The 24,298-nt window shown below is 33.5% G+C and overlaps 3 protein-coding genes across 3 annotated transcripts; 2 read left to right on the forward strand and 1 right to left on the reverse strand.

The window, feature by feature from the left end:
* Positions 1-7,701: 7,701 nt before the first annotated feature.
* LOC147410039 (uncharacterized protein At4g22758-like) lies at positions 7,702-9,660 on the forward strand. Its single transcript, XM_086432235.1, has 2 exons — positions 7,702-8,378; positions 9,209-9,660. Exons 1-2 carry the CDS (start codon positions 8,144-8,146, stop codon positions 9,388-9,390), a joined length of 417 nt encoding a protein of 138 aa, XP_086288361.1. The 5' UTR covers positions 7,702-8,143; the 3' UTR covers positions 9,391-9,660.
* A 1,892-nt stretch (positions 9,661-11,552) lies between these two features.
* LOC147410040 (uncharacterized) lies at positions 11,553-12,200 on the forward strand. The gene has a single exon (XM_086432042.1). The coding sequence runs from the start codon at positions 11,553-11,555 to the stop codon at positions 12,198-12,200; it is 648 nt and encodes a 215-aa protein (XP_086288168.1).
* A 2,775-nt stretch (positions 12,201-14,975) lies between these two features.
* On the reverse strand, positions 14,976-16,995 carry LOC147410041 (DELLA protein GAI1-like). Its single transcript, XM_086432234.1, has one exon. It carries the CDS (start codon positions 16,816-16,818, stop codon positions 15,172-15,174), a length of 1,647 nt encoding a protein of 548 aa, XP_086288360.1. The 5' UTR covers positions 16,819-16,995; the 3' UTR covers positions 14,976-15,171.
* Between the last annotated feature and the right edge of the window lie 7,303 nt (positions 16,996-24,298).

Consider the following 24,298-nt stretch of genomic DNA (forward strand, 5'->3'; position numbering starts at 1 on the left):
CTGAACAATTTCTTATATGGAGCTTCTTCTGAGTATTTCTTCGAATGCTTCACCACACTTTTCGTCTTCCCCACCCCAACTGTTGAGCCATTTCTCTCTCTTTCTCTCTTGATTGTAATCCATATCTCGATATAACCAGATTGAAAACCATAGATTCGCCAAGGATTCAACATGGGGGTAACCCCGAACTTCTAATTTAGACCACGATTATTATTTTTCATAATTCCTTGATCTGTTTTTACCATTGTCCTTACATGTGTATGTCGTATCCCTTGTTCGTTCCCACAGATGGCGTTAAATTGCAGATGTAAAAACTTGTACTACCTTGAGATCTGTGACAATGCCTCACGATCTCCTTTCCTCGTTCCCCTGGGTATGCTTGTAACAACACCTCTTTGATGCCCAAGTCAGTAGTTTAATACAAAAATAGTGTAAAATTTTTTTGTTTTTTTTTTTTTTGGGGGGGGGGGGGGGGGAGAACTCGTACCTTTTAGTACATCTATCCATCTATTTATAGAGATGAAACTCTAGGATCTCTTTACATCATATTATCGATTTTACCCTTATCTAATTTAAAATGAGATTTTGGAATGTATCTAGTCAATAGCTCATTCTTATACATTCCTTCTTCCTTAAGACTTTTTCTCAACAGAATTTTAATCACTTTTGATATAATCTCTGATTTTTAGGGATTTGGGTTGGTTGAACGGCTCAATCATGCGTACTTGACCCAATATTTTTCTGACCAATCGAGACCCGAACCCATGGTTGGTTTGTAACCGAGCCACCGAGCTTACTCTCAGACGAATTGGCTTGGATCTCCGTGTTTAATTCGAATTCCTATGTGTCACTTGTCATCTTTGGTATCCAATGAAAAATATCCTCCACAGATTCTAATTCAGAACCCGTGATAATATAATGCTCTCCTTTAACAAACACTCCCCATAGATCAAATGTCTTGAGATACACAAGAAAAAGATTTATTATTTTGTGTATCTCAATGCAAGTGATCCACGGTTCTATGATTGTTTTAGAAGATTGTAAGTTGTGTTGGGTAGGGGAGAGATGTTGCTTATTGTTGGCAGAGGTGGTGGCTGTCAGCAGTTCGAGAAAATATACCAGTTAAAAGGGTTAGAATAAAAAAAAGTGTTTCTTTACTTACCTCCTTTGATAATGAGAGACATATTTGACATGCCTCCCTCATTTAAAAAAAATGCCACTATAGATCCTTTGACAATGATACATATTTGACATGCCTGCCGTGATTGATTTGGTCTTTACAAATTAGGTAGATCGCCACAACACAAATTTAATTTCCATTTTTAATTATTTATTTCTTCATCATAATATGAATTATAATTAAATAAGGGGTAAGGAACACTTTGACCATCTATAGTTTGGCATAATTTCATTTTGACCTTTAATATTTTGATAATTGCACTTACCTCTCTCATAATTATCTAAGGGATTTACTTACCCCTTCTATTAAAATAGCCATCAACATAACAGTTAAATTTTTTATAAAGACCATTTTACCCTTTTAAAATATAATTCTCTTTTATAAATAAAAATATTCCAGTGAAAAAAATGAGTTCAAGCCATTTTAATTATTATTTTAAAATTTGTTTTTTCTAATAAAAAATAATAATCTGTCAATGAACGGAAAGGTAAGTGTACTTTACCCTTAAATAAATTTTCAGTTTATAATTGCTTGTAGTAGAAAAAACTAAATCTAATTACTTGAAATCACTAGTCAATTTAATTTTAGATAGCTAGTTAGGATCAGAGTTAAACACTAGGAGAGTAAACTAGCTATTTAAATTCTAGGTACATGAAGTCTGTGATTCAAAGATGATGGCATCTCAATTCTTTGAAACAAAGCATTTAAAACTAAAACCGCCCCCTTACAGTAAAGCAAGAAAGAAAAAAGAAAAAAAAATGACTTTAAAAGAAGAGATTTGTTAACTTGTTATTGCCACACCAATTATGAGCAATTTTTTTGATTGATTTATATAGGAATTGGTGTGGTATTAGTAAAAGTTATAATGGCAATAGTAGTTATCTAAAAGAACAGTCGAAGTCTCACTGCTGACAATGAATGGGATTCGGATTGAGGTAGGGTCTACTTATAAAGAGTCGTGTGGGTCAAATTGATACGGAGTGGGTCATTATTGGAATATTAGATTGGATCCGTAGGAATCTTAAAGCAATTTAAGTCACGAGCTTTAAAAAATGTATTCACATTGACATCTAATTCAAAATAAAGGCTCAAAGCCACTTTTCTACTCCAACGGATTTCACCTTTAAATCATTATTCATTAGTTTAAAATACTATTCAAACATATTTTAAAATTAAAAAAAAAAAAAAAAAAAATGTAAGTATTGCAATTGGCACTCAAAATTTTACTTATTATACTTCAATTAAGAGAAGAAAGAAAATTTCTATTGGTACCCCAACTTTAACTTATAGCACCCTAATTTCTTAAATTATTTATCACATTACAATTAAAAATTAACACACTCTCCGAACATTATGAATGGTTTATCTCAATTTGATTGGATCATCTTATGTTATATATATACACACGACACAGATCATCCTCTATAGGGTTAAGGGGCAAGGTAAGAAAGGGACAATAAAATTATAGGGATATTATTGAAAAGGAATAGAAGGATAAAGACAATAAAATTAGACGAGGAGCCTAGAAAAAGGAACAAAGAAAAGGGTAAAGGCAAAAATTAACCTCTATTGTATATAAAATTGATCTTAATAAAGATCATCATACAAAATAATGAAATAAAATTAGAGGAATTGTCTTTAAAAGCCTTTTAGTAATCCATGCCTTTGGTAAGATTCATTGATGAAAATCTTGAAAAGTTGGTGGTTCAAATATAATTTGTGACAAATTTCCATCGAGCTTGATTGAATAATTGATTTGAGTTGATTTTTAAAATATTAAATGATTTTTTTTTCCTGTAAATGATAAAAGTAGCATTTAAATTATGTCACATGAAAAGAAGAGGTTAAAATTGACATTTATAAAAACGGATGGGACACAATAGGATTTATGGGGAAAGGTGAATAGTGATATAGGTGGAGCTTTAATTTTTCTCTCCCCACTTCAAATATGAAGTAATGAATAGTGATTTAAAGGTGTTTTAAAAAAAAATAAAATAAAGGATGTTTGGAGTTTTAAAGGATGGTTAGAGTTGCTCTTCCAAATTTAGCTTTCTTGTAAATCTCCCTCTCATAGCGAAGTTGTGTTATGTGGGAGATAGGCTTTGTCTTATATTTATTTGGATTGTAAATTAGAAGTCTTCACCTCCTATACATTTTTCTTTGTTTAATATAATACTCGCTTGCTTAGCGAAAAAAAAATTAATAATAATAATAAGAGTATCCCACAAAGTAGTTCAATTCCAAAATTTGGATTTCAAAAATGCCCTCACTTAATATTCAAATAATTGAAAGTGTCCTCGATCCGCGGGGTGCGCGGATCCGCTTTTGACCTTTGAGGTTTGGGAGTCGCCACCTAGTTATTACGATCTAGGAATCGATCAATGACTCTAAATAGATAAAGAACTAATCTAGAACAGAAAAAACTGAATTCGGGGATCATGTTACGGGGTTGGAAGGTGTTAGGCACCAACCCCGCCCGGCCGAAGCCGGACTCTACTAACTTCCCAAATAAATTACATTACTAAAAAAATCTAGATAATAATAAATAAATAAAAAAAATAAGAGATTATACATTTCCGATAGTAAAGACTTTGCTCCCTCAGATCTGACAAAAATTACTCCTTGTACCGTACTCCCTTACTTCGTTCTGTCTCCGGATTTGATTTCTGATCTCCGAGGCAAGGTATCTCCTTTTTTTTATCTGAATTCTTCAAGTTTGTTATGGGTTTTTGGGTGTTTTTGGAGGACTTTTAGATATTCTTTAGGCTAAAATCGAAGGAGGGATGTTAGGTAAGGAATTGGGACTCCAAAACTAGGGTTTATGGGAGGCTAGGGAGGCTTTTAGACCTACTTCTCTTAGGGTTTATGATTTGATGCGAAAATAGAGTGTGAGTAGCCCTATTTATAGATTTTTTTAGGGGTTGATTTTGATAGAGTTAGTGTTTAATTAGAGCTCTTTTAATTAGAGTTGTGTTTTAGTTAGACTTATTTTAGGTAGAGTTGTGTTTTAATTAGAATTATTTTAGGTGGAGTTGTGTTTTAGTTAGAACTCTATTAGATTGAGTTATTATTTAATTAGAACTCTATTATGATTTTTGGTCTTATTTGATTAACTTTTAATATTTTGACTTTAGTCTTAATTGATTGACTTTTAATATCTTTGACTTCAGTCTTGCTTGATTGACTTTAAATTTTTGACTTCAGTCTTGCTTGATTGACTTGACTTTAGTCTTGCTTAATTGACTTTAATTTTTTGGAGAACCCTCCTCTATTATATCTTTAATTCTTTGGACCTCCAAATTGAGGGGTCCTTAAAGAAATATCTCACGAACTCTCAACAATTTTTCATGAGAGTCCGATTGATCGATTTTTTTAGTTCAAAATTTTAAATTAATTTCGTTAATATTTCACTTTAATTATTTAATGTTTTATTTATTAATTTCAAAATTTTTAATTATGAAATTTGTGAAATTACCGTTTTACCCCCAAAGAGCACTTTTCACGTTTTAAGTCGATTTTTAATGTTCTAGGATGTTTTAGAATCAATTTTTCGTAAGGAATTCAATGGAAATATTAGTTTGTGTCATTTATGAAATTTTTTTTGTGAAATGGTTGTGAACTTTATGAGGGGCATTTTCGTAATTTTGTCGAATTCTGTGAAAATTGGTGAAATGATTTATTTGGTTCCGATTTGTTATTTTATGTGTTCGAAAAAGTTTTCCTAAGCGTAATGTAGGCTTTAGGATTATTTTGATGTTAGGGGTATTTTGATAATTTGGTCAATTTTTAGTGATTTTTATCGTGGAGTTTCTTTTTTGTTTGCAAGATGATAATTTCTATGTTTCTGGGATCGTATTTTCCTGGCGTAGCGTGGTTTCTAATGTTTTGTCAGTTCGAGATACCTCATCCGGATTTCTGAAACATATCTAGTAACAAAGTAAAGCAATGGAAATAACATCCATAATTGGGAATCATTGCGATCGGGTTGACGAGTTGATTAATCAGACGGATGCAAAAATGGGGTGTCTACAATAATATATCAAGGTTATTTTATTAAAAAAATCAAGGAAATTGCAATCCCTTGGTTAATTGTCAAAATTATAAAATGCCCTCACTTAATATTCAAATAATACTTATCCTGTTTTTTTTAACTATGTAATCATAAAAATCATTTTAATTAATATTTTAAAATTACAAATAAACCCTTTTGATACATGTGCGTTTGCACATGCCACCTTCTAGTGCAATACAATTTAAATACTTGTATCAGATTATTATTAGACTATTCGATTAGGACGTGGTTGATCCCATGATTGATTCGATAAGATATTAGATTAAGTCCGAACTAGGTCCCAATCTCTAGATCCAAACCCAAAGTAATTGGAATTGGGTATGATGTGATCTATTGGCACCCATAGTCATAAAATTCTACGTATTTTTTTTTAAATGTATAAAATTCTCCAAATAAGGTTTTAGTTTAATAAATCAGTGAATCCACGAATTAATTTACAATTCATCATCAACTAACCTTGAAATATGGTAATAAAAAAATTCCTTCTCCTTGAAAATTTTATTTTCTATAACATTCAAATATCAAGAAAAAGATTGAAATTTTAGAGATGTTAAAACGATGGATTTTACTAACAAACCCAAAGCATAATTTACATATTCTTATAAAAATATTCATTTTTTAATCATACATTATAAAATTTATCCGAATGAACAAAATTCAACTCTCACCAAATGATTTGTTCCTTTCTATTTAAAGGTACTATTATTGCCATTAAAGTTATCAAAATTGTAGATCTTGAGAATTTTTTTTTTATTATTTTAAATTAATTGTAAATCTGTTTTTAGTAAGTTTAGTAACTTGGCATTGTCAAGATTTAAACTCAAGTCTTTGATATCATCATTTAAATACTTTATCAACTAAACTAGTTTGCACCTGCACCTAGTAAAAAAATTTATGCCATATTAAAATTCGACCCATTAAAAAAAAATATTATAATTTAATAATATGCTTAGCTATCTTCTTCCACAAAATCTTGGATGTGACTTGTGAGGCATAACATTTGATTTTTGGTCAAAGAAATCAACTCCTCCCCCATAAATAGAATGTTCATTGTCTAACACGTGGTAACAGTTCGATTACCACGTGACAGAGATTTTTCCCCCATATGTCCTTAAGATTTGTTTTCCTCTTGTTCTCAATTTTGTGCTTGATAGTTATCCACGTTTTGATGTAGATTAGAGATAACCTTTGTGTTTACCTTAGTCTTATGTGGTAGATTTATGTTAAATGACTTAAATGTCTGGTCCTCAATCTTTTATCTTTAATAAAAGAAATCTCTTCTAATATTAAATCAAATATATGCATATTCCGATTTGAATCCAAAAACATATTTGATAACCGATTTCAATATGTTTTGAATCAATATTTGAATTCAGAATAAATTAACTTATCGGATATCTGATAATATTTGATTCATGTAATAAATCAATATGTTCAAATAATATTTGAATTCCAATATTAAAGCTTTGTTGTCACACATCTATTGGATTGAAACTTATTTATTTATTTATATTAATAGGACTTTTAGATATGTCATAAATACAATAAAATTTATATAATATATATCAATATCCAAAATAAAAAATCATTTGAATTAAATATCTAAAATTTTCGAATAAAATTAAATAGTCAAAATTTTGACTTTGCCATAGACTTCCTATTTACTACAATCAAACCTCAAGGAATGATATAATTTTTGGAAAAGTAGAAAACAAATAAATTTTAAACAGAAAAATAAGGGTTTTGCAAAGTTTTAAAGGGGAGGTAAAAAATGATTCAAGATAAAATTCAATATATTAGAATAATTTATCATAAAAGTTGAAGACTTAATTTTAAATCTTTTTCGAGACTGAGGTGATTCATCTGGGTATCATTCATAAACGAGAAGGATAGACAAGACATCTCACATGTGCAAAATCCCACAAGACAAATGAGATGACTCAGACAATAGTTTAAAAATCTGGAGTCAATAAAACTCATTCAAGTCAATTGAGATTTTATATATCTTAATTAAAATAATTAATTTTTTTTTTTAAATTTAAATATTTATTATCAAAATAAAATATAACTTAACGATTAAACATCTTCTAGTCTACCTTATTTTATAAAAAGAAACTATAATTATTTTCATATAAATATATATATGAATCAATAACTGTAAAACGAGTTAAATGATTTATCACGTCCATGAGCGAGATGAGATGTCAAAACGAGTTCTGAAATCATGGTGAAAAAGATATTGAAGATGATGAATTTTTAGGAAAAAAGTCAATGAGTTGTGGATGAGGGCATTTAGGTCATTTTATATTAGTCTGAAAGAGAAAACCAAGGTAAAGGGACATAATCAATTTAAATACACAGGGGTATCTCAAATATTCATCTAAATATTAAGGGCTAGATAGAAAACACTGAAAATGAAAGACCGTGTTCCAGCTCTAATACTTCGGATCAAACCCTATCCCCAACTCGATAAATAGGGAGAAACAGCTTAAGAATTCCTCATTCTCATCTTCGATTCTCTCCCAAATCTTCGTCTCTCTTCCAAATTTTTTTTCCTGTAAACCCTAATTTCTCAGACACCAAATTTTGCCATCTCCATCGTCGTTGTGAATGGTGGAAACCAACGACAATTTCATGCTCTTCTCGTTCTCTTCGAGGGTAACCGCGCGATCTCAATACGCGCAGTTCTCCTCCTCAAACGATTCGATTCCTCTTCTCCACAATCTCTTCTTCTACGGATCTTGCAAAGAAGGCTGGTACTACCGCTGCATCGGTCTAGATCCTTGAATCTTGAATCGATTCGTCTCTCGTTGTGTTTCTCTTTAAAATTCCCCTAATTTGATATATTTTTCATCTCTTTTTTCTCTTTAAAAATAATAAGAAATCAAACAATGTTGCTTCATAAGTCAAAGAAGAGTTCCCAACAAGGCAAGGGAAATCGTCTCTTGATCTCTGTGACTGTTCTCGGAAGTGCTGGACCGATTCGATTCCTTGTGAACGATACGGAGTTAGTTGCTGCTGTTATCGACACGGCTCTTAGATCTTATGCTCGCGAGGGTCGTCTTCCTGTTCTTGGATCTGATCTCAATAATTTCCTTCTTTATTGTGCCAATGCTGGATCTGATGGTAATGAAATTTATATAATTGTAATTTTGTTATTTGGATTTGGAATTGAAATTGTAGCAAGATTTTAAAACTGGGTATTTTATTTCATTGAGATAAACCATTGAACTCAATTTACAATTATTCATTAATATATATATATATATATGTCAAAAACAGTTTTGTTAGTAACTTAGCTTGATTTTAACTCTTAGTAAGGGTCCTTGAGCTCAAATAGATTACCACATTGGCAATCCAACACCACAGCCCTTTAGATTTCATGGAAAAACTCAGATAAGAAACAAATTATAAATTTTTTTTTGGGCTTGATCCAAGATTTTGAAAATAGACGGTGACTGAACTTCCCAATTTAAAATTAAGATTCAAAGGTGAAAAATAACATCTATTTTGATTTTTTTTTTTTTAAAAGTTGATAGAATTTTGTCCTATACAACCCTTGTAACATGGGATCATGTTTTTGGATGCCACAATGTGAGCTCAACGGCCCCTATTGAGAGTTGAAATTTTGCTAAGTTAGTAAGGATGGTCGGACTCTATATATAATATAAAAATAATTATAATTTTTCTATAAAGTAAGGTGGATTAAAAGATGTTTAGTCACATGATCATATTTTTATTTAGATAATAATTATTTAAATTCTAAAATTTTTAATTATTTTACTAAAAAAAATGTGAAAATCCAGTTGACCTCAGCCAACAATGTGTGTGATTATTCACACTGGATATCTTGCTGGTTCTTAAACAATGCCCGAGTCATTTTGGTCTTAGACAATATTTAAAACCATGAATTATAGTGTTTTGGGTTGATTGTTAATTTTGAATGTGATTTGCAGCTTTGAGTCCATGGGAAACAATTGGATCGCTCGGTGGAAGGAATTTTGTGCTGTGCAAGAAGCAGCTTTCGCATCCAGAGATGATGGATGGAGAAGAAGCGACGATTATTACTCGGAAGGGGAGTAGTAGTTGGAAGGCATGGCTTAACAAGTCTCTTAATTTCAAGATATCTTCTCATTGATCTATCAGAATAAATGGAAGAGAATAGATAGTGTTTGGTTGAAGGTTAGCTCGTGATTACCTTATGTTATTCGTGTGTGATTGATTAGGATTTAGGAAGGTTGTTGATCTTGATAAGATCAATTGTTATGTTTTTTGTTTTGGTTTTTGGGTTGCTTTTGCATCCCCATGTTTATGATAATACTCTTAGGGAATAAGTTTCTGCCTTCTTGCTATTGTTGGTTTTGGCTTTTGGTTTTAGAAATAAAAGTGTAGGTTATGTTATTTTACATATCATCGCCGCCATGATTGTTGTTGTCATCGTATATGGCTAATTTCAAATACTGTTGTCAACTCAAATTTATTTTTGGTTTCAACTTGAAGTCAAATGATTTATGGAGTTCTCTAAACTGAGTCCTTGGCTTCTCTTCAATTTCATCCAAATGTAAAAAGGCAGTTTCTGAAGGCCGTTAGAATAGGCATCCATGGCTTGAAAGAACTACATCAACAATAGAAAATGCCATTGGATAAGCCCGATTTCAAAGCTATAGGAATGGTTTCATGTTCCTTCATCAATTGGTTATTCCGGATTTTCCTAGTAACGAATTGGTGGCTAGGTTGTAAGCTCGGTTCAAGAGGAACCTCAATGTATTTCTTAAATTATCATCACGGCTATAGAGAGCCCAATATACAATGTAAGGGGAGACAAGAGAGTGGCAACATAAAAAAGAAAAAGAAAACTAGAGGTTTAATTAGAAAATCAAGGGGGACTTGGGGAGTTTTATTCATTTATTTATTCTGGAAACATGAAGTGCCATCAAAGGTGTTTTTTTCTCTTGGAAAAATGCCATCAGTAGTGCCTACTGCCAAATGTGAACTATGAGGATAAGTCGAAGAATCCAACCCCTTGCTAGTTCATAGTGAATGTTGGGGTTTGTGTACAACTAATTGTTATCTTAGTTAGGGTTGAGTTGAGACTCAACTGTCAAAACTTGTTTCTTTTCAAACTGGAATGAGCTTGTCTTTATAGATAAAAAGGGAGATTTGACATACTCTACTAAAGAAGAATAAAAGGAATATCAGAAGGGTTTATTTATTTATTTTTGATAGGTAAAGGGTTAGTAGCTAGCAAGTTGAAGTTGGGTTTAAGAGAATTTGAACTTATGGCACGGGAACAACACTCCACACATGCATCTCATTTTGGAGGGACTATCGATTATCAATTACATGTTGATTTTCGTGAGATTCAACAATGTGTGTCAGCATAATAGTTTTTTGAAGTCATTTTGCTTGGTTATTATAATGAAATTCTTGGTGGATATGATATGTAGGGTTCATTTGAGGTCCAAGTTGAACCATCAAGATTGGTGAGTCTTGTCAATCTGATGGTGGATACTTGGAGGAAGTGTCCTGAGTAGTGTTTTAAGATTTAAAACTGGCACGTTCAAAAGTCATCATGCCGAGTTAACTTGTCAGTCATCAAGTTGACGCTTTGAGTCATGTTTTATAGCAATCTTTTATAATATGCAACTTATATCATAAAAGAATAACAAACATGAGCTGTCTTCCACTCATGGTGATGGGATAGTGGGGAGGGGGTCCTCGTCTTCTTAAAATGAGTCCTCTATTTTAGACTTATGATTCAAAGGGGGCCAATAGATTCGAGTAAGTATTTGAGTTGACTCAGCAAGTGCTATTGATCGAGTTAATAGCCAAAGGTTACTGAAAATTTTATCAAATCAAGGTAACTTGGTCCTTGTTTGGGTTGACCAAAAAAGTTCTAATACTATGATTGAGAGTAGTGTATTGGTGAATTGTGCTAAATGTTGGTGGAGACTTTATGAGGTGTATAGAGTATTGAGTTGGAAAGTTACTATGGCGTCTCATTTAGTGTAGTCAAGGGTCAAACCGACAATTTTCTCAAGGGGCTACTAAAATGGGCCATTTTAGTAGCATTGTTATCTACTCAAAATTGATCATGATAGGTGTAGGATATTCCTCGATATTGGAAGGTCTCATGTTAGACGCCCTAGAATCTTCATAGACTTGATATAATGATTTCTTAGCTATAACAAATGATAGGTTTCGGATATTCTTCGATTTAGGGTCCGAACCAGATTTAGAGTGGGAAGAGGAGATAGATTGCAGTTTTGGGAGGATATTTGGTGTGGTGATAGGCCTCTCATGAATGAGTTCCCATCACTTTACTCTTTGTTGCTGAAGAAAAACTTTCCAGTCTCGAGCTTTATGATGAATTCGCAAGGAGACACCTCCTGGGACTTCGGATTTCGTAGAAGTTTCAATGACTGGGAGGTAGGACCCATCACTGGATTGCTATCCTCTCTAGACTCTATAGCAGTTCATCCGAATAGGGAAGACATATGCACATGGAATCTGAGTAAAGGGGGGGTCTTCTCGGTGAGCACCTTCTATCTATCCTTGCACACGATGGAGGAAGATCCATTTTCATTGGTGGCTGTTTGGGGACCCACAGTAACCTCCAAACTGAAATTTTTTATTTGGACTGCGGTTTGGGGTAGACTCCCAACAATGGACAACCTGATTCGGAGGGGATTCTATGGGGTTAATGGTTGTCCAATGTGTCTCCTCAATGGTGAATCAGGGAACGACCTTTTTCTTCAGTGTCTCTTTGCTGCCCAGATTTGGGGTCATTTCTTTGGGCTGTTTGGTATTGTCGGGTGCATCCCAGCCACAGTGAGGCAATTATTTGAAGGACGGTCTATGCAAGGCAATGCTCTAATGGGAACTAAGAGGCGGTTATGGAGCTTCTTGCCATTCACAATCTGTTGGGGCATTTGGAAAAAGGAATAGGAGAGTGTTTGAAGCTAAATTGTCGGACACTCAATCGGTAATCTTGTCGGTATTAGGTTCCTTCTATTGGTGCAAAGCTTTTGATCAATTTAATGGGGTGGGTTTTGACAATTTTGTAGTCAAGTGGGATCGGGTTTGTAATCTCCAATTACTTTAGTCGCTTTGTAATCAGTCGTTGCTTGGTTGGTCACCTCGCTCGACCTTGCTTCTCTTCTTAATAAATTTTTTTGGCTTATAAATATATATGTTGGAGTGTCTCACGTTAGATACCCTAGAATCTTCATACACTTTGATATAATGATTTCTTAGCTATTACAAATGATAGGTGTAGGATATTCCTTGATATTGTAAGGTCTCACGTTAGACGCTCTACAATCTTCATAGACTGATATAATGATTTCTTAGCTATTACAAATGATGTTGGACCAAATTTTTAGTTCTTGATGTAAATTTGGGGAATCGATAGTGTTGTTTTTTACTCAAAATTGATCTTGACAGGTGTAAGATGGTCCTTGATAGTCTTCCATTCCACTTTGTCCAAAGCCACATCTTCTCTTATTGAAAGAGTGTGCATAACTACTTGGATTCTCTTAGTTTATCGTCTATTGAAGCTACTTCATACATTTTCCTTAATGCTTTTGTTCTTCTTCTTCTGGTCTTTCCACTTTTCCATCTTCTAACGTCTTCATTTTTTTTTGCCACACTCATTTCTGTTGACACGATGCTTCTTGTTTGGCTTGCATTCAACTCTATAAAGCATAATTGGACTTATTGCTGTCTGAAAACCTTTTTTTTTTTTTTGTTCGCTGTGTGTTCACTACATAGCACGGTACAAGTGCACCTCCACTTTAACATCTAGGTTTAATTCTATGAGAAACATCTACCTCGATTTCAATGCCTTGTATTTGTTGAAGATAGATAGATTAGTGCTCTTGAATATGAGCAGTTACTTCATCTATAATTGGGGCAAATGAATATGGACGCGGACTCATTCATCTTTTCTCTGTTTACTCTAAAATTAGTCACAACCCTTGCATATATCTCCTTAATTATGTCAATGTGTCCATTCAGCACTCCGTTCTTTCCGAATACCCACTAAATTAGTTCTGATGATTTTGGTATTTGAAATATAATTGGTCTCTGTTTTATAGAACCCAAGACGTTGAATAGATGATTCAGATGGATTGCAAGAAATTAGCACCTGCAATTGTCAAGTGTCTCCTTGCATTTACATCTCTATCCCTCTGCTTAATTATGATCTGAAATAATATTTGAGTTGGTATTGTTGCTCTAACAGCTAGTAGTGATTTGTATGTGGCCTTCGCAAGTGAGAAAATTCACCTAATTTTGATTGAGCTTGTCGTCCAAACGTTTCGTAATGTATCTCTCTTAGAGACTCCTGGCATTTATTTCCTGGTTTCAACTATCTTGAAGAAGCATTTGTACTCTTCTTTAAGTCGTCATTGTGCATGTTTTGGATAGATCTTGACTTTGGCTGTTCTCTTGTGGGTGAATTTTGTATTTTGCCAAAATCTTTAATAATAAAAGTTGGGAGCTTCTATTGCCCCACCAACTTTTGCTAATGCCACCCCCAAAATGTGTAATTCTTTGGTGAGTTACATATGAATTGGTGTGCTGTGGTGTGGTAATAGAATCTCTCTAAAAGTATGGTGAGCGTGGTTCTCCTCCAAACTTCCCATATTAGGTAGAAATGACATCAAGGGATATTAAATGAATGGAGATGGGAGATGGGATATGATTGCAATATAAAGAAATAGAGCTTCTTTTAGGTTCCTCATGAAAGGAGGCATCGACACTACAATGGAAGCTTCAGGTCATAAGACTGGTCATGGGTTTAGAGGAGCCAAAAGAATGAACAAAATTTATGTTTAGGAATGTTTTGAGATGTGTAGATCGAACTTTTCACCAAAATTTTCAACATATGAAATTTTAGACTTCGAATGCTTGTGGAGGTCCAAACAATTAAAGTTCTCTAAAAGGGTAATATGGATGCGTATATTTCATTCAAATTAAGATGCAATAAGTTGGGCTTACACTCATAGTGCAGTTGGTTTAACAAATTGCAAAACAACTTTAAGGTCGTGGTTTCAAGTACAGCTTACCTGTAAAAACAAAAAAAAAAAAAAAAAAAATGCATAAAGTTATAGAATAAGTTGAGGTCGTGGTTTCATGTACAGCTTACCTTAAAAAAAAAAAAATGCATTAGGTAATAGAATAAGTTGTATCAAATTCATAGCTAAACCAACTGTACTGGATATCTTATAGAATTTAAGTTCAAAAATTGATAAAAAGTTTTGGATCGAATCCAAAATGTATAAAACCCCTAATATTGAACATAAAAAAAAATACTCTACATCTGTGGATACATATATTTCATTCAAATTAAGATTTAAGAACCTATAAATAACACTATTTTGAGACTATCTATTAGACGCAAGTTTATTCATCTTATTCAGGTCTCTTTGAGATTTGATTTTCTCTTTAGTAAAATAATAAATCAATATGGTTCTATTGAAGAACTTGCATTAAAAAAAAAAAATGAGAAATGTGGGGTGACTTGGATCTTCTTTGCCACAAAAAATTAAGTCGGGATTTCATAGAATTCTTAATCCACTCACATGAATCTGTGTTGTGTATTGAGAGCATCCTCAATGTATAAAACTAGTCTTATGTGAAATCTCGGATTGATTTTTTTTAAGAAAAAAACATTTCTCTCACTCTAATAGATATATGGTTCTACAAGATATTTATGTGGACTCAAAATGCTAACTCTCATATTATATTTTAAATATGTAATTACAAGAATAAAAAAATAAACCAAAACTTAGAAAATAATTACATAAAAACATTAAAAAAAAAAAAGAAAAAAAAAAGGGCACACATTGGAGTGACTAGTTCTTTCCAGTACGTTGACTCGCTTAACCTCAGCTATAAATACAAAAGAGTTGATTCATTCAGAGTCGACTGAGGCGAGTTGCCAAGCCGATGTGGCAATTAGTGGGCGAGTATGCCAACCAAGCGTAAGGCAACCATTGTTCTCTTCCACCCTGTAACCATCCCCACCACCAAATAAAGCAAGCAACTTACTAGCCTTCTTGAACGCATTGGATCCAAGATGAACCGGCACAAACCCGGTCGAACCAAACCTTGTCCGCCACTGATTCAAAGTCTCATGCCTCTCAACTCGGTCCACTCCCTCACATGCAACCACATTGCAAATCTGTTGCCCCAAATACACTTCTGACATCACCAAGTCCTGATTGTTACACCGAGACACTCCACAACCTTCCAATGAATCAAACAATGTAGAATAATAATGCAATGATTCCATAAACCGGTCCAAGAAAACCGGTCCATTATGGTTCGCTTCCTGCTCTACTATCGTCACAATCTTGGGCTTCATCTCCTTAATAGCCGACATCACTTTCTTGATCGAACCAGGTTGGGCGAGCAATCCATGTAGCTCAAAGATCGAATTCACCGCAACCACCTCATTGGACCGGATCTCGAGGATTGATGCATCGAGGTCGGCTAGACTATTTGCTACATACCCTTTGTACTCGAATTTAACATGGATTGTTTTGGCAAATTGGGCTAATTTCCACCCGACTTGTTGTAACGTATCGGTGTTATCCGGGTGTGGTGGACCGATACCCGTTAACCGAAAGGTTGGTGGGCCATCAGGACGTAACGCCAACGCTTGCATCAGCTCTGGCCATTGCAAGCCTTGTTTCATGCTAAAATCTATTACATGAACTTGTGAATTTCCCGAGAAAGCATCGAGGATTGCTTGATTAGCCGTAAAATGTGCAAATTTGAGATACGGACAAGTTTCATAAAAATGCATCTCCAGGATATCGGACAAGGCCGAGTCAAGAGAAGGTTGAGGGTAGACTTTGTAAATTCGACGTGCGAGAGCTTCTGCGAAGTAGGTCGCGACTTTCTTCATGGGTCCGTCTTGGGCCACGGTGAGTGACCCGACCTGTTTGATGAGTCCATCAGCCAATTTAAGATTCTTTTGTTGTACGGCTTCAGCACAGGCCATCAAGGTGTGAACGAGTCGGATCCCGACCTCTTGTGAATCGTTCAAAACAACTGACCGAGTCGACTCGGACAAAACACCAAAACCCCCCATTGTTGAAGATGGGTGTTGTTTCATCCGTTTTCTTTCTCTTTCAGTCTCACGTGGGAATGGAATCGCTCTCAAATCATAATTTGAAGAACTGGGTTCATCATAGATCTTAGGAAAATCAACGGTAGTGATTGTAGAAGATTGAGTAGTAGTGGTGGGCCCAAGTTCAGATATCATGGATTCAAGCCAGTTAGAGAGATCAGAAGGGTTGTAATGAACGGTATCTGATGAGAAATGAGAAAGCAAAGCATCATCCTGACCGTTCATCTCCATGGCTGTCTCCAATTGTTCTAACTTTTGAGCAACTTCAGCCATCTCTGAAGATCTCACCTTGTAACCTAACACTGCTAGAAGTTCATCAACACTGGTTTCTTGTTCTAGTGTTTCTTCAAACATCTTGGCTTTCCCTGAACTTCCTTCACCAACTCTGCCAGAACTGTTTTGTTGATGATGAACTCTCTTCATATTTCTCTTCAAGAGAGAGAGAGAGAGAGAGAGACTCAATGGGTGGTGTTGTAGACTGAATATGATGGAATGGATGGGCGGGCTCAGGCTCCAATAAACCAACAACCAGATAAGAAGGAAGAGAAAAGGTGAGGGAGTGATCTAAAAGGACTTTTCTAACCTCAAACAAAGGAGTGGTTCCTCTGTATTCTGTAGCATTTTTCTTCCCCTGCTACTTCACTTTAGGGGTTTTCAACTATTCACAGAATGCCATATGGACAAGATAGCAGTATGGAGTTGTTTAAATTTTAGAGTTCAAAGATTTTGATTAAGTAAAAGAGGTTTGTTTTTTTTCACCCATACAGCGTTTATTGTTATTTCTTCAGTCCCACTAACCTTAATAAGTTAATAAGGATTCCACACTGACTTAGGGTCCTTGGCCTGTCCTCGTGGCATCCATAGTAGCGAAAAATGAGGTTTTTCTTGAAAAACCGCGTCTAGTATCTCTGATGATTAAAAAACACCATTTTTTCATTTGTAGAAAAGAAAATAAACGTAATTTTATTTCTGATTTTTTCTTTTTTTTCATAGAACTTTTTTTAAATACTTTCTTATTTTTTTTTTTTCAATGTGGGATTTGATACATAATAGAATTTAGTGATTTATAAGTAAAAAATATAGAATTTAATGATAATAACATGATTTTATAAATTTTCATTATATATATTTATCATTTTTCCTCCTTTTTTTCTTGTTGTTTTTTTTTTTTTTTTAATTTTTAACAATTTTTTTTCTCAAAATTTTTCCTTAACTATTTAAACCCATACTCCAACTTTGTGACTATGGTGGCATCCAAAAATATGATCTGATGCTTTAAGGTTGTAGAGGACAAAATTCTATTAATTTTTAAAAAAGATATTTTTAAAAAAATTTATTATTCACCATTGAGTTTTAATTTTAAATTTAGGAGTTTTGTGAAAGTTCAATGATTATCCATTTTCAAAACTTTGGCTGAAGTCTACTTTTTTATTTTATTTTTTTTTTAAGATTTGAGTTTCTCCTTTTCAACCACCCTACAATGTTGTGGTGTTATTCTTTCTAGAGTCACTATTTTCATACACTCCTAAGTGAATCATATTAAAGAGCCAAATTAAGAAAAAAGTTGAAATGACAAAATTAATCTTAGCAAAAAAAAAAAAAAACTTTATATACCCACTTTAAAAATGGTTAACTTTTTATTTGGTCGGAAGATACTTGTGTTTCAATAGAATCTTATTGATGGGAACACTACAAGAATCTACCAAATCTGTTTAGGTACATATCATTTGATTATTTATTTATTTAATTTTTCTAATTTTTTTTAATTACCCATAAACCATAGAGTTGAGGTTTTCATGATAATTTCAAGCTTACTTGTAGGTTATAAGGGCATTGTTTTTTGTATCATGAAATCCTCATTGATACAAAGAAGAAGAAGAGAGAGGCGGCATAAAGAGAAGAAAAAAACCGAATGAGGTTTGCTTGGGGGTGATGGGTGCAAAGCATAACTAAAAACCTATATAGAAATAGAAAATAAAGATAAAATATGCAATTTCCTATCAGAAAACTATTCTTATATTTTGTAAAAATAGATAGTGACTTAGTAATTATTGTATAATTATAGGTTAAATGAGAGCAAATCGTAACAATCAAATATCATCAGTAAGAAGTGTTTAAAAAGATTGAAAGCTTGCCGGGTTTAGTACTCATAAGTACTATTTTCTTAGAGATAGTATAAATTTTCTCAAAACCTATTTTCTTAGGAATCCTTAGGAGTATCCTCCCAATTTTTTTTTTGCTAAGCTAAGATTATCCTCCCATAGCAATTGCTCTTGCGATACGATTTGCAATGGGTTTAGAAGAATATAGTGAACCTATACTAAACGGTTTGCAAATCCAATTATACTTATGAACCTATACTATAAAAATATTGTAACCTACGTTATTCTTTTAGAAATTCAATTATAATTGTACCGTAATCAGCATGCTTGAATTATACATTGTACAAGCCAACTAAATTAACGAATCAAACTTGCAAATCTATCTTCTTACCCTTATGAGCCAATTATTTTCTAGAGTAGCAAATCACGAATCATCAAACTGACCTAGTAAATAATTTCTACCTGGTCTTTAATAGATTTTAATACTCATGAAAATAACAATGATCCGAGACTTTTTGAAGTAACAACCTCGCATTTTTATTACTTTTTAGTTAGGAGAGAAAATAAAGCTCAAATTTATGATTAAATAACCCCTTAGAATTAGTTGAGATGATAAAAGTGGTTGGGTTTACTCTCAAGTCACACCTACGAATCTCTATATGCCCTTTCACAAAAAGAAAATATTATATTTAACTATTAAACACGTGCATGGTGGTTGGTACATGTGATCCGTCAAAGCCAAAAAATAAATAAAAATAATAACGACTAAATCTTGAACCAAGTAGATAAATAATTGGGAGTCATACAACTACCTAATTTTCGTTGGTACAGGATCATCGTCGATCAATTGTTTAGTTCTGTCTATCCACGTGGGCAATGTATTATGATGGTGTACAAGTGAAAATAAAGGTGAAGTGTAGTGGATTAGTTTTGAGTAAAAGCTAGAAGAAAGGGTATAAACGTAAAAAGACATCAACTAACTTGAATGTGGGATTGTCCAGCTTGAAGGAGACAGTAACCCCCTGCCGTCAACGTCGGTTTTAGATCCGCCAACCCAATGAAACCTACGGTACAAGGAAGAAGAGAGAGAGAGACGTTAAAGTTAACGGAGTTAGAAGAGTGGCGTTTCCTCTGTCTCCTTTCGCCTACCTTTTTTTAATGGTGTCCCCATTTTGATGTGACGTTTGCACGATGCCACCGTGGACGCTGCTCCACTCACATGCGGAGCATGTGAAACTAACACGTGTCATGATATTACTGTTACAGTGGACCTCACAGTCTATTTGGTCGTTATGAAAGCTTCCTGTCATGGTCTCAGGCAAGAGTATGGATCCTGTACTTCAGGAGTTGGATAAAGTAATTAGTCCATATATCAAATGATTCGAGCCTTGTATTTGGAATCCCATGCCACTATGAGCCAATTTGAATCAAGTATCTAAGGACCACAAGCAGATACAGACTGCAATATGTATGGACCAAAAAGACTGACATTAGGTACAATTCTACTTGCCTTCATATGGACTAATATCCATTACAATTAAAAAAACACATCTTTGACATGTGTTATCATGTGACTCGCATGAGATAACATACTAGAGATCCTTCAAATCTATGGATAATGCACTTGTGATGATTATAATTCTCAAATTTTGGTGTTGTTTTTGGATTGAGAGAAATGGAGAGAAGAGAAGAAAAAATAAGTGAGTTTCTCTCCATTTCGTAAGTGGGGAGAGAAGAGAAAAGAATTAGAGAGTAAAAGAGAGAGAGAGAGAAAAAAAAAAGTGTTTTCTTTCTCTTTAAAAGTGGAGAGAAGAGAAAAAAAATACTTTTAAAATATTTTATAATTTTAACTCTGTCTCTAGATTTCTTTTTAAGGTATTTTAAAATTTCAAAGTTGTTTCAAATTCTCTCTTGTCAATCGAAACATGATAGAGAGAAATTGAATTTCTCTTCTCTCCACTTTTTTCAATCCAACCATAGCTTAAATTCTATCAAATTATAAATTTACTTGATCGTTAAATTATTTATAAGTGGAGTTATATGAAATTGAGGGAATTCAAAAAATTTCATATTCCATAGTTATATTTAATTATAAAATCAAGGATAAAAAATAGGGAATTTTTTATCAAAACGTAATCAACTTTTGACTAAAATTTGATTTTGGGCCACTATCCATTTTAATTCCTAAATCATGAATGTGCAAGATCACAGGTGTTCAAGTGATGAGCGCACAAGTCTGAAGTGACAATCTCGTTGATATATATATATATATACTTTTTTTCAAAATGACATTTTCGCTGGTTATAAAAGTGACGATCTCACACTTTAGCTACTTTTGCAAATTGTCACTATATAAACCAGTGAGATTATCACTTAAAAAAAAAATCTCAGAAGCTAGATTGTTGTTTTAAACCTACGAGATCGTCACTTGAAAATCGACGAACTTGGACATTCACATTATGGGAATTAAAATGAACAGTCAGCTGGAATCGAAATTCCACCATATTAGACTCATGCTTGGACATAATAAATGGTAGCCTAATAATTGGATAAGAGGCCCCAAGGGCACCATGTGGCAAGAGCCCATGTGAAGCTGAACAGTGTTACACATATCTTGTAGTATGGATTGTTTTCGTAATAAATTCAAGACTGACTCATTGATCAGGACCGTTCAGGTAATGGACCACCTTCTTGATAGTGCATTTTCCAAGAAACAACTATATATAGATGGTTAAGATTCTCTCCTTGGTCTTATTTTGGACTGTAACCCCTAATCCAAGTGTACTCACACGACTGGCAATTCTGCACTATTCTCAACATGGAGTTATAGTTGGGTCCGCATTAGTGTGGGCTCACTGATGTTGGTAATTTCATACAATAAAAAGTCATTTTTTAAAGGGAAAAACTATAATTTGCCTAAAATTCGAAAAAATTTGAAAAATCTCAGAACCAACATTAAAAGCTTTAAACAAATAATTAAATATCTTATCATCAAGAAGGCCACCAATTTACTCTAATCATCCTCGACTCTCGCAAATCATCCAAGGAATCCTCATCTATGAGCTTGGAATCTAATCTGGAGGCAGATATTAGCTCAGGAATATCATAAATAATTACTCTATTGTTAGTGAATTTTTGAGGGAATTATCTCTGCGATCAACCAGGTAAGCTTTCAAATTATTTTGTTTTAGGTTTAGGTCATTTATTTTGCAATGTAACATCCTTGATAATAGTATAGATCTATTTTTGCCAAGCTAGGTTGGTGCCTAACACCCTCCACAATTTTGTAACCTGATCACCGAACTTGTTCTCTTCATAGATTAGTTCATTTAACGTTTTTGAGTCAAATATCTGGTTCTTAGACAATAAAAAAGGTGGCGACTCATACATTTATTTTCAATGTTGATCTGCATTAACTGGTCCTTGCATCGATGCCTCCTTTAATTCTTGTGATCGCTGTTTCAAATTGTCAAAATCGGCAATTCAAATAATTGATATTGACCTTTGATCCAACCATCGAGATTGACCTCCAAGACTAGTGCGTATATTGCAGGTGATAATCTTGAAATGGGCTCTTGTGTGAGGTCTTTCTATTTTATAAATCATTGATCTCGACGGTTGAACAAGAATCATTGAGATCAATGATTCAAATTGTCGAGATTGATGATTTGAATGGTTCATCTTAACAATTTGAATCGTGGATCTAATCATTTTGAGTTTGAAGTTTTATTGGGCCAAGGGGAATTGATTAAAAATGATTTTACAAAGTGGGTTATTATGTAACTACTCCAAATCTCAGGATGCAGTTAGAAAGAAGTCCCTACTGTACGGTCTATTAAGTAATTTTTCCTTAAAGTTAGAGAGCTACAATTGCTACACTAACTTTTGTTCATGCCGTACCAATTCCTATGTAAATCACCAAAGAATTGCACACAATTGGTGTAGTGTTAACAAAAGTTGGTTTGGCAATAGCAACTCTCTAAAGTTATCTATTTGTTACGAACACTACTGAAGTAAATGATAATGGTATTATATGATGTAAACTATAAAGAGTTGATTTTAGGGAAATGTTAAATGCACACCAATATATTCATTTTTGTGATCAGGCAATCCAACAGATAAAAACAACCCAGCTTCTTCATCGTTTTGAATAGTTTGGATTCCCTCCATCTGACAATCATCAGAACAACCACCACCACCAGAGTCCCTTCAAAATACGGTGTTCTTTCCACGAGTAGAACACCAACACCACCACCACGTTAAGCACCACGAACACCACAATCACATTTTCTTTATTTTTTAGGTGTAAATTAAGTTAGAAAGATTTTTAAAAATTCTACCATTGTAACATCCACCACGAACACCAAAATCACATATTCTTAAATGATTTGTATTATGTAGATTAAATGTTTGATGAAATGCATCATCGAATACTTATGTATTACTATGTTTTGATAAATGATTGGTGTTATGTACACCAAGTGGCCAATGAAATACATCATCGAATATATATGTTTTGATAGAGTGTTATAGACTAACATATATGTTTTTCTGTCAATTGTGTTTAGAAAAAGAAGAAAGGAATACCTTCTACTTCTTCTAATGTTTCTTCTAATGTAAAACCTCGTTGTGTTCCTCTGACGATTTTTGAAAGGAGGCATCGTGTACATGTAGAAGAAGAAGAATATGAAGCACATGAAGAACACGAACATGAACACGAACACGAACAAGAAGATGACTAGAAGAGAAAGAATAAAACAAAAATGAGGAAGAGGAAGAAGAAAATGAAGATAAGGAAGAGAAAGAAGAAAATGAAGATGAAAATGTATCATTCCTTGGAGGTCTGGAAGATTCGTCATTGCTCAATAGTTACAAGAATTATGTGGCTTTTTGTATTTGGAATAGCGAGATATTAGATATATTTAATTATGTTTATTATATCTAAATCTAAAAACGAGAATTTATTTACATAAGCTCAAGAAATGGAATCTGCATAAAGAATGTAGTGAAGTTAAAACTTAAGTGAAGAATTCGTCCCTTCACAAATTGGTCCTTTACAGATATAAGTTGATAAATAAGACATCGTGTCTACCATAATTGAGAGGTGGCATTCGAAGAAAAATACCTTTTATCTCCCATTTTGTGAGATGAGTATTATTTTGAATGATGTGAAGCAACTTATTGGCTTTCCTATAGAGGGTAAGATTGTTAATGGGTTTGATGTAAGGTCAGTGAAGGTGAAACAATTGGTTGTATTCACATTAGATATACAAGAAGATGCTGTGGTATAGGAGTTGGACAAAAATAAAGGTTGCCTCGTTAGGATAGAGTGGTTGCGGGGTCATTTAAAAGAGTATCCGAAGAATGCAACATCTCATAAAAAGACTGTACCACCCAAAGTAATTTGTTGTACTTGCTTAGATGCACAAGATTTTTTATAAGAAAGGTATAAATGTATGTATATTGTACTTTAGATTGTTGATAGACCTTTAAAAAGTTAGTACATATGCTTGGTGTGCAACTACCCTTACATATCTCTATTGACAAGTTGGATACACATTGAGATTGAAAGTGCATCAAATTAGTGGGATCTCTCCCTCTTTAGAGGTATAAATTGTAAAATCATTTGATACTTGATTAAATTATTTTATTTTATTTTTATAACTAATTATATAATAATTATTTTTTTAGTAAGCATGGTTATATAAGCACATCCCGACACTGAAGCCCAGTGTAAATTTATAATTTCAAGTTGAAGAACCATGTATAAAACGTTGGAGCCCACAACCCCTACATAAAGA

Source organism: Akebia trifoliata, chromosome 2 (genome assembly GCF_017979445.1).
Source record: "Akebia trifoliata isolate Shusen 1 chromosome 2, ASM1797944v1, whole genome shotgun sequence".
NCBI classification, from domain to species: Eukaryota; Viridiplantae; Streptophyta; class Magnoliopsida; order Ranunculales; family Lardizabalaceae; genus Akebia; species Akebia trifoliata.

Bases quoted from the DNA above. Each gene is read 5' to 3' on its own strand.
- LOC147410040 (XM_086432042.1), top strand. From the start codon at position 11,553: ATGAATGAGTTCCCATCACTTTACTCTTTGTTGCTGAAGAAAAACTTT.
- LOC147410039 (XM_086432235.1), top strand. From the start codon at position 8,144: ATGTTGCTTCATAAGTCAAAGAAGAGTTCCCAACAAGGCAAGGGAAAT. The intron at 8,379-9,208 runs GTAATGAAATTT...TGTGATTTGCAG, and splicing joins TGCCAATGCTGGATCTGATG to CTTTGAGTCCATGGGAAACA.
- LOC147410041 (XM_086432234.1), bottom strand. From the start codon at position 16,818: ATGAAGAGAGTTCATCATCAACAAAACAGTTCTGGCAGAGTTGGTGAA.